The 11,255-nt window shown below is 42.5% G+C and overlaps 1 protein-coding gene across 2 annotated transcripts in view; it reads left to right on the top strand.

The window, feature by feature from the left end:
* Positions 1-6,052: 6,052 nt before the first annotated feature.
* The window catches only part of HSD17B12 (hydroxysteroid 17-beta dehydrogenase 12), a 168,229-nt gene continuing 163,026 nt past the window's right edge, over positions 6,053-11,255 (top strand). The window contains exon 1 of one of the 2 annotated variants that reach the window (XM_060176569.1): positions 6,053-6,369. In XM_060176569.1, the coding sequence (XP_060032552.1) occupies positions 6,210-6,369 (160 nt within the window). In that variant the 5' untranslated portion in view covers positions 6,053-6,209. The remainder of the gene's footprint in view (positions 6,370-11,255) is intronic. The other variant, XM_007531506.3, reaches the window with a different exon arrangement.

Here is an 11,255-nt window from a genome sequence, read left to right as displayed (position 1 = left end):
ATTTCTCTCTGTAATATCCAACAACAACAACAATGATAAACAAGGGCAACAAATGAAAAAGATAGTCTTGAGGAGCAGTGGATTCATAGTGCAGGCACCAAAGCCTCAATGATAACCCTGGAAGCAAAAAAAAAAAAAGTTATTTTTAGGGCACAGAAGGCAAGAGTTCTGGCTTCTGTAATTGCTTCTCTGCTGGATGTGGGTGTTGGCAGGTCGATCCATATTCCCAGCCTGTTTCTATCTTTCCCTCGTGAGCCAGAGCTCTGGAGAGGAGAGGTTCCAGGACACATTGGTGAGGTCATCTTCCCACCATGTTATTCTGTATGTGTGCACAGGAAAGATATTTAAATCCTTCAGCCTCAGTTTTACTCATAAGTGAATGAGGGTGAGTAGTATCTACCTCACTGAACACTTAACATCTATCTGCCAATTACTGCTAAATGTTTAAGCTGTAGTATTTATGTTTTGTAGATATATTGAGTTGTTAGAAGTCTTGACTTTTTTGTTTTCTTTGCAAAAATGCATCATGACTGTCCCAACAACCCAATAGAAGTTGAATGCTGGGAGTCGGGCTGTAGCGCAGCGGGTTAAGCGCAGGTGGCGCAAAGCACAAGGACCGGCATAAGGATCCTGGTTCGAACCCCGGCTCCCCACCTGCAGGAGAGTCACTTCACAGGCGGTGAAGCAGGTCTGCAGGTGTCTATCTTTCTCTCCCCTTCTCTGTCTTCCCCTCCTCTCTCCATTTCTCTCTGTCCTATCCAACAACAATAATAACTACAACAATAAAACAACAAGGGCAACAAAAGGGAAAATAAATAAATAAATAAGCAAATAAATAAATCTGAATGCTTATTAGCCAAATCCACACAAAGCCATACACTTAGTAAGTGATGTAATCAAGATCTATGAGATTTATCTAACACCCAACCCAAGGTTTTGTTTTTGTTTGTTTTTCCAGAGCACTGCTCAGTTTTGGCTAATGGCAGTTCAGGGGATTGAACCTGAGACCTCAGGAGAGGGTTTTTTTTTTTTTTTTTTTTTTTTTTTTTTTGCATAACTATTATGTTATCTTCTCCACTCCCCAATTCAAAGTTTTATATTATTGTTTCCTATTTGTAAAGCTGTTAATGATTGCACTTTTTTTTTTTTGGCTGGAACAAATCTCTGGGACAGCCTTGTCTATCTGTTAAATGCTAGCACAAAATAATACTCAACAGGACCTGGCTGTCATTTATGCATTCATTTTTAGTGATTTGTAGCATTTACCCCAAGGAACAGGATTGTTGTTACAAACGTGTGTAATAACCTGATCCTCCTGGACATAACACTTGACTCTGTGGATGCCACTATTTTTCTTTTAGCTGATCAAATCAGCTTAATATCCTGAAACATGTTATGCTCAGAGGTTTGAGTCCCAATCTCACACAAAGAAGACCAGAATCACATGGACTAGCAAGAGCCTTTATTAGCAAGCTTAAGCTTGGGCCGCCGATACCCTTCCACGCAAGGGGAGAGTCTGGACCCCGATCATTTTTCATCCCACCTTTTTATAGTTACCACAGGGTGGATACAGGTGGAAATATTTACAAGGAACAATTGGTTTTGGGTTAACAGCTGTTCTCAATATTCGGGACTTTTCTCTAACCTTACAAAACAAAGCTGGGGTATTCAGCATAAATGCTTCCTTTTAAACAAAGGTTATTCCTAATCATTGCATGGGTAGTGGGCTGGCTCACTTGGATAGTGCATTCCTTTGCCATGTATATGAATCAGGTTTGAGCCTGGCCCACACTGCAATGGAGGAAGCTTTGGTGCTGTGGTCTTTTTCACTCTCTCTCCCTGCCTTCTCTGTATCTAAATACTACTACTACTACTGATTATTATTGTTGTTGCTATTATTATTATTATTATTATTATTATTACATGAATAGTACCCAGATTTTACATTGAAAAGGAATGGATACCAAAATGAGGTAATTTCAACCTTGCTTTAACTGAAAAATCACACACAAAAATAATCAGTTTTAACAACAATGCGAAGTTCATTTCTATGATTCCAAAGTTAACTTATTTTTTATTCCTTGTTTAATTTTATGTTAGATTTTTGTATTAGGTGTAAGCGACAATAAGCAAAAGCCTAACTATTGGGGATAATGTGATATAAAGCCCTTGAAAGGAGCTGGGGAGATAACAGTGGTTATGCAAAGAGACTTCTGTGCCTGAGGCTTCAAAGTCCCAGGTTCAATCCCCTGCACCACCATAAACCAGAGCTGAGTAATGCTCTGGTAAAAATAAAATAAATATAAAAAAGCCCTTGAAAGGAATTGAGCAGAAGTGATAGCTATATATATATATATTGTGCCTCCAGGCTTATTAATATTTATTTATTTATATCAGAGCACTGCTCAGCTCTGGCTTATGGTGATGTGGGGAACTGAACCTGGGACCTTAGAGCCTCAGGCATGAGAGTCTGTTTGCATAACCATTATGCTATCTCTCCCACCTTTGAACTTGAGTTGTTCAACTAAAGATGTTGAGTAGGCAGTTGTATGTATGTATGTATTAAGTTTAGAGCACTGAGACAAAATTGAATCTGTTCAGATATACTTGCAAGTCATCAGCACATAGTTGGCCAACCACTGTTTAATAGTAGATTAAGATAAGGAATGAGAATTGATCATGTACCCACTATCACATATCTACTACCTAACTCATTACTGGCATATCATGAGAGCACAATAGTACATTTCTTGAAAGAATGAATCTTCTAGCATGTATCAGTGTCTCTTGAATCCAGACAATGTTCTAGGTCCTGTGAATTCATAGTATGGTGCTCCTAAGATAAATTGTAGTGCATGTCTGTGTGTGTGTGTGTGTGTGTGTGTGTCAGAAATACCTACAAATACAGTAAAACTTTTTTTGTTGTTTGTTTATAATAGTTCCTTTCTTTTGCCCTATGTTAGGAATGAGGCTGAATAGCTGGAGGGCCATTTGTTGGTGAGTAGGGATTAATTGGGTTATATAAATGTGAAGTTGTGCTATAGTAGATTTTGGTAGATCCTGAGGAAGTAGTTGTGGGACTTCAGTTAGATGGGAGAGGCAGCTTTAGCCACAAATATCAAACTCCATGAAAACAAAATATTGTTCCAGTTCAATGGCATGACTTAATTCTGGTGAACAAGTGACAGTAAGACAGGTAATCTATATCTATATGTCTATATATATAGAGGGGGGAACACAACTTGATGAAAAAATAGTTTGGGTAGAAACTCCATGTTGTAATTAATCCTTATAATTATTTTTAATTTCTGGGAGGGATTCATTATTTTGATTGGAACATGAGTGGTTAAGGAAGGAGGTGGGGTTGTAAGGAGACACGTGTGCAACTCAAGAAGAGGCATGGGAATTCAGCAGAGCTGCAGTTCATAACGTGACTAAATTCAGTCAATAGTAAAATATAGTAGTTTGTAGATGTGTAACATTTCTCAGTTTTCCACATAACAGTTCAATCCCCTCTAGGTATGTATTTTTCTATTTTATTTATTTATTAGCCTCTAGGGTTATTGCGGACTTTTTTTTTTTTTTTTTTGAGAGATGGGGGTAAGACAGAGGGGGAGAGACACCTGCAGAACTGCTTCACCACTTGTGAAGTGACCACCTCTGCAGGTGGGGAGCTGAAATTGGGATCCTAGAGCTGGTTCTTGCACTTTGTACAATGTACGCTTAACCCAGTTCTCCTCTGCTGGCCGACTATTTTACTTATTTATTATCAGAGCACTGGCTTGAACCTGGAACTTTGGGGCTTCAGGCATGAAAGTCTTTTTTTTTTTTTTTTTTTTTCTTCTCTCCCTTCAACTAAGATAGCAGAAAAGGTTATTTATTGTACACGGGTTACATTCAGCCACAAGGAGAGCAGAACTAGTCCAGAATGTCAAGTCCAAGCCAAAGGAGCAAAAGGGACTGTGCTTTGGTGTGAGTAATGAAGGTCAAATGGTGATGAGGTTCTAGATCCGCTGAAACAAGCTCTAGGCTGCAGCACAGAAGTCCAATTTGTGCGAGCGCCTCTTGCCTCCCGGCATTCCTTCTTTCTGCTCCTATGGCTTAAATCTATTTGGACCTCTGCCTCATCTTTCTTCTTTTGCGCTTCAGCTTGCGCATTTGCTTCTTCCTCCACTTGGCTTTCATCGTTCAAAGGGTTCTAGGAAGATGGCGCTAAGGCATGAAAGTCTTTTTGCATAACCATTATTCTATCTCCTGAATTCCATTGTATATTATTTTTACTCTGTTTTATTTTATTAAAAAAAATTTTTTTTATGGGAGTCGGGCGGTAGCGCAACGGGATAAGCGCAGGTGGCGCAAAGCGCAAGGACCGGAGCAAGGATATCAGTTCGAGCCCTGGCTCCCCACCTGCAGGGGAGTCGCTTCACAAGCAGTGAAGCAGGTCTGCCAGGTGTCTTTCTCTCCTCTTTGTCTTCCTCTCTTCTTTCCATTTCTCTCTGTCCTATCCAACAACAACGACATCAATTCAACAACAATAATAACTGCAACAATAAAACAACAAGGGCAACAAAAGGGAATAAATAAATATTAAAAATAATTTTTATTGGGGGCGGTTAATGGTTTACAATGCAGCTGTGAAACATGGATACAATCTTTCATCTCCCAGTGAAAGTACTCTACAGAACACTCCTATTCAGAATTTAGATTCTTTACCATTATCATGTAACAGGACCACAAGTTTTTTTTTTTTTTTAATTTATTCATGAGAAAGATAGGAGGAGAGGGAAAGAACCAGACATCACTCTGGTACATGTGCTGCCCGGGATCGAGCTTGCGACCTCACACTTGAGAGTCCAATGCTCTATCCACTGCGCCACCTCCTCGACCACACCCCAAGGTTTTTTTGGTTTTTTTTTTTTATACTTCCTCCCCTATTATTTTACTCGTATTAAGTTATGTGTTTTAAATGTTTAGTTGAGGAGGGAAGTCTCACATTTAAAAGACTTTAAACAATTTTTAAAAAATATTTTATTCCCTTTTGTTGCCCTTGTTTTATTGTTGTAGTTATTATTGTTGTTGTTATTGACGTCGTTGTGTTGGATAGGACAGAGAGAAATGGAGAGAGGAGAGGAAGACAGAGAGGGGAGAAAGACACCTGAAGACCTGCTTTACCGCTTGTGAAGCGACTCCCCTGCAGGGGGGGGTTGGGGGCTCTAACCCGGATCCCTGCAAGCGTCAACCCGGCTTTGACCTAGCACGTTATGATTGGGCCCTCCTCAATCGCTATGGAACAGGCCATGGCCAGTGCGCTGCTATGTTCCATCGCTGGGGAGCCAGAGATGACCCGAACTGCCCCTGCGGCTCCAGACAGACTATGACCCACATAGTCAACGACTGCCACCTCTCCAGATTCAAAGGAGGTCTCGAAACTTTACATCAGGCTCAACCTGACGCTGTTGACTGGCTAAGGAAGAACGGCAAACGCTAGAAGAAGAACCGGGATCCTTATGCCTGGCCTAGAGCTTTGCACCACGTGCGCTTAATCTGCTGCTACCGCCCGACTTGCTAAAAGACTTTTAATATGTGGATTAAGTCAGAGCCAGTGTGGTGTGGGGAAGAAACTGCAAGTCTTTATCTGAAATCGGTATATTCAACCATGATATGGAAAATTATCCAATACAAATATGAAAATAAAAACATGGCTCCCCACGCACTTGCTACTACAATCGTCCCATTCATTAGTGGTTTCTCAGAACCCAGTCTACTGTAAGCAAGACTGGGTCGAGCTGGCCAATGAAAACGCAGTCTTGCTCTGTCCAGGGATCCCGGAGCCAATGGGATTCCTAGGCGATAGGTGAGGCGGGTATACGGGAGGGCCGGGAGAAATATTGGGCGAGGTCTAGTCTTGATTGGCAGGTAAGAGACCCATCATCGTAGACTGGAACCAGTCCGGGTGTAAACCACCTCAATGTGGGCGGGGCAATGAAACAGGAGTTAGCCAATGATTGACGCCTCCGGGCCGGAGCGAGATAATTGACCAATAACAGCACGAATATGGCGCTGTGGGCGGGGCTCAGACCAAAAGCAGTGTAGGAACAACGCTCTTTTAGTGTCCGCACCATCACGTCTGTTGTCTCTTCCTGGATTCATTCATTCTTTCCCCCCCCCTCCCATTCACGGAGGTAGTGAGTAAGGCCTGGTTGAAAGCCATGGAGCGCGCACTCCCAGCCGCCGGCTTCTTGTACTGGCTAGGTGCAGGCACCGTGGCCTACGTGGCCCTGCGCATCTCGTGGTCGATCTTCATGGCCCTTCGGGTCTGGGTTTTGGATCATCCGGCGGGAGTCGGACCCGAGCTCGGTGAATGGGCAGGTGAGTTGGATCCACCGCCAGTGGCTCTGGCTACTGGGGCCCCGGCCTGGCCACTGCTGAGCAGTCATAGGCCCAGCGATGGCCTCCCCCCTCCTTCCTGAGGCATCTGCACTCAGATTCCCATCGGACTCCCTGAGCCATCTTCAGTCCTGCCTAGGCCTGTAGTGTTATCAATACGAAATACATTGATAGCCCAACCCTGGGGGTTTTAGTGTCCTTTGGCGGGTGCGGGAGAAATCTGGCCTGAACTCCTTAGGCTGGTGGCTTTGAAGCCATTCCTGGCTCTTGGCCCGAATGTTGCTGCTGCCTCCTTAATCACACACTTACCGCTCTTGGTGAGTTCTTATAAAGTTTTTCTGTTGGTATGAAAAGTTGCTCCGTTGACTCTTGGGAGTGAGGATGGAGGAAGAGAGTTTCAAAAGTCTTTCTGTCACTTGGGACCTTGTTTCTCAAGTTACTTGGATTCGATTTATTTCATGTACTTTACGAAATATGTGTTTTTTGATCCTTGGTAAATTGTTTTGGAGACCTAACGAGAAACAAGAACGGTTACTTTTTTTCACAGACGGTTAACTCTAAAGGTAGAATTCAGAAATGCTTTTCTCAGGACATGTAGGAAGGTATTTCCTCAGAGTGAGTACGTGGGTCTCTGTTGGGGACATTAGAATTAGGGGTCAAAGGTCAGTGGAGAAGTTGGGAAAGCTATGTCCATAGAGATTTTGCACTTGCTTTTTTACCTTTTAAACTTTTTTTTGTTTTTTAAGTATTTTTAACCAAGGGATATGTTGATATGTTGTGGTTGTCCTCTGATTATTCTCTGGTGTTTTATAAACAGTATTGAACTGAATCTTGGAGAAGTTAGTAGTTGCTTTCAGAATTAGTCCTAAGTAAGGTACAGATGCTACTCCATATTCTTGGTTTTATTCATTTAAAAATATGAAACAATTTGGTAAGAAAAGCATATAAAGTAGCCTTTTTGGGCAGCAAAATAAAATTTAAGAAAAATTATCTCAAGTAGGAATGGATACATGAATACTCTGTGTCCAGGTGAAGCAACATTATATGTTTAAAATCCCCAATAGGGGTCAGGTGGTAGGCAGCAGGTTAAGTGCACGTGGCCCAAAGCGCAAGGACCAGCATAAGGATAGGTTCGAGCCCCAGGCTTCCTACCTGCAGCTTCACGAGTGGTGTAAGAAGTCTGCAGGTGTCTTTCTCTCCCCTTCTCTGTCTTTCCCTCCTTTCTTGAGTTCTTGATGTCCAACAACAATGATATCAGTGACAACAATAATAACCACAACAACGATAGAACAAGGGCAACAAAAAGGGAAAAAAATAGCTTCTAGGAGCAGTGGATTTGTGGTGTAGGCACCAAGCCCCAGCAATAACCCTAGAGGCAAAAAAACAAACAAAAAAACCAATCCCAATAAACTGTTAAATTTTAATTATGTTAAAAATCAAGGACCTATGTGTGTTAATTTATTGGATAGACAGAAGTTGAGAGGGGAGACCTGGATAAAGAGGAAGAGACACCTGCTTGTGAAGCTTCCCCTGCAAATTGGGGCCAGAGGCTTGAATCCAGGTCTTTGTGCATTGTAGCATATGCTCGCTCTCTAGCCTGGCACCAAAATAAGTCTTATATTCTTTTTTAAGATTTGTATTATCTTTGTTTATTGGATAGAGACAGCCAGAAATCTAGAGGGGCAGGGCTAGATAGCATAATGGTTATGCAAAGAGACTCTCACACCTGAGGCTCTGAAGTCCCAGGTTCAATCCCCCACACCACCATATGCCAGAACTGAGCGGTGCTCTGGTGTAAAAGAGGAGGGAGAGAGACAGAGAGACACCTGCAGCACTGCTTCTGCTGGTAGAGATCGGGGACTTGAACCTGTGTCCTTTCCATTGAAATGCACCACCACCTAGCCCCTGTGTTTTATATTCTTTGAAAAAAGCAAGTAAAGTGCTCAACTTGATTTTAATAAGTTATTTCATAATTGATGCTCAGTTTGATTATACTAAGTTATGATTTCACAACTGATGCTCAAACTTGATTATCAAAACTTGTCATTTCATGATTGACTATGTTCTTGATTGTCAGGTTTTGAGAATTTGCTTGTGGATGAAATTTTGTAATGTGTAAGCAAACATTAATGTTAACAACTTTTTATCATATATATAAATACTGACTGTAGTTGGGTAGTAACTCTAATGGTCCAAGTCATCTATATGTGAATCAGTTAGTAATGGCAAGTGCTTAACTGAAGTGTTCTTCTTCTTCTAGCGTTTGCCGCTGAAGTGTTAATTTTATTGAAAGTATTTAGCCGCAGAGAACGAATATTTGATAAATGAAGAAAAGTGTTTAAGAAAGATTTAGAAATGAGGATGCCTAAAGATAGCCATGCAGAGGATCCAGATTTAGGTGTCCGGCTGGCATATGACTTGTAGTCATGCAAAGGAGAAGCTTCATTTGTGGGGTTTTCTCTCCCTCTCCCTCTCCCTCTCCCTCTCCCTCTCCCTCTCCCTCTCCCTCTCCCTCTCCCTCTCCCTCTCCCTCTCCCTCTCCCTCTCCCTCTCCCTCTCCCTCTCCCTCTCCCTCTCCCTCTCCCTCTCCCTCTCTCCCACTCTCCATCTTAAAAACAGATCTGCCAGCACTGGTGGAATCATGTAGAAAAATGGAATTTCAGCAATAGCTTACTACCCCCTCAAAAAAAAAGAAAAAAAAGAAAGAAAAGAAAGGAAGTGGGAGTTGGACTGTAGCGTAGCGGGTTAAGCGCAGGTGGCGCAAAGCACAAGGACCGGCATAAGGATCCCGGTTCGAACCCCAGCTCCCCACCTGCAGGGGAGTCGCTTCACAGGCGGTGAAGCAGGTCTGCAGATGTCTGTCTTTCTCTCCTCCTCTCTGTCTTCCCCTCCTCTCTCCATTTCTCTCTGACCTATCCAACAACGACGACAACAACAATAATAACTACAACAATAAAACAACAAGGGCAACAAAAGGGAATAAATAAATAAAATAAAATATTTAAAAAAATAAAATTAAAAAAAAAAAAAAGAAAGGAAGTGAAAGTTGAACTACAACACCGGAATGGCAGTAAGGATGTTGGTGCCATAAAATGAGTTACTGTTGAGTTTCAGTGAGTCTGGATTGTTGGAAACATTTATCAAGCACTTACGCAGAAGAAGCAACAATTCAGTTGCTATTACTTACATACAGTAGTCTAGCTCTTAAAAGAAAATAGTTAGGGAGTCCGGCGATAGCGCAGCAGGTTAAGCACACATGGAGCGAACCGCAAGGACCCGCGTCAGGATCCAGGTTCCAGCCTCGGGCTCCCCACCTACAGGGGCGTCGCTTCGCAAGTGGTGAAGCAGGTCTGCAGGTGTCTTTCTTTCCTCTCTCTGTCTTCCCTTCTTCTATCCATTTCTCTCTGTCCTATCCAACAACGAAGACATCAATAACAACAATAACTACAACAATGAAACAAGGACAACAAAAGGAAATAAATAAATAAATATATAAAAAAAGAAAGTCTTTAAAAAAAAGAAAATAGTTCCTCACTGGAAGTGATTGTACTAAGTGCAATCAGTCAAGAGGTAAAAGACAATTGCTGGATGGTTTTGGCATATAGATAACTGAAACTAATGAACTTGTAAAGACTAAAGCTAATGAACTCGTGAGCACTGTTAGTACTTGGGGTGGGGTGCACAGAAGAGAGTCGGCGGGGCCAGGCGGTGTCGCACCTGGTTGAGTGCACATGTAACAATGCCAAGGACCTGGGTTCGAGCCCCCAGTCCCCAACTGCTAGGGGAAAGCTTCACAAGTGGTGAAGCAGTGCTGCAGGTATCTCTCTGTCTCTCACCTTCTCCGTCTTTCCCTTCCCTCTTGATTTCTTTTGCCCACAAGTGTCCTGCAGGACCCAACAAGCAGGAAAAACACTTGTCTCTTACATACAGTAGTCTAGCTCTTAAAAGAAAATAGTTAGGGAGTCCGGCGATAGCGCAGCAGGTTAAGCACACATGGAGCGAACCGCAAGGATCCTAAAGGTTGGAATAGTTCATATGAAGGGGGGGGGTGTCCTCCATTTTATAGATAGTAGTCCTATTTCAGTTATATCCTAAAAGCCATGACTATACTTTTTTTTTTCCTGAGCCTGACATCTGATATGAAGGTGGATCCAAGTTATTGTCTGGGGAGATGATGTCATGGCTGGAATGCAGAAGACTTTCGTGCTTGAGATTCTGAGGTCCCAGGTTCCATCGCCAGCACCACCATAAGCCAGACCAGTCAGTGCTCTGGCATCTCTTTCTCACCCCCCCCCCTTATTTATTCTTGATAGAGACAGAAATTGAAAGGGAAGGGGGGGTATAGAGGTAGAGAGTGAAGGGGCTGGGTATTGGCATTCTAGTTGAGTGAGCATGTTACAGTGGACAAAGATGTAGGTTGAAGCCCTTGGTCCCCACCTGCAAGGGGAAAGCTTCGTGAGTGGTGAAACAAGGCTTCAGGCACCTCTGTCTCTCTTCCTCTCTTTTTTTTTCTTTTCTTTTCTTTTCTCTTCTTTTCTTTTTTTTTAACTAGAGCACTGCTTAGCTGTGGCTTATGGTGGTGTGGGGCATTGAACCTGAGATTTTGGAGCCTCAGGCATGAGAGCCTCTTTGTGTAACTATTATGCTGTCTACCTCCACCCTGTCTCTTTTCCTATCACCTCCTTCCCTTTCAATTTCTAGCTGTTTTTATCCAATAAATAAGTACAGATTAAGAAAGAGAGAGAGAGAAGGGACCTTGAGTACTGCTTTCATCGCTTGTGAAACTACCCCCCTCAGGGATGGGGACTTGAACCTGAGTCTTTGTACATGGTAACATGTGAGCTTAATTTGGTGCCTCACCACCTAGA

This window comes from Erinaceus europaeus, chromosome 17 (genome assembly GCF_950295315.1).
Source record: "Erinaceus europaeus chromosome 17, mEriEur2.1, whole genome shotgun sequence".
Taxonomy (NCBI): domain Eukaryota; kingdom Metazoa; phylum Chordata; class Mammalia; order Eulipotyphla; family Erinaceidae; genus Erinaceus; species Erinaceus europaeus.
This window is presented reverse-complemented; position numbering and strand designations above follow the sequence as displayed.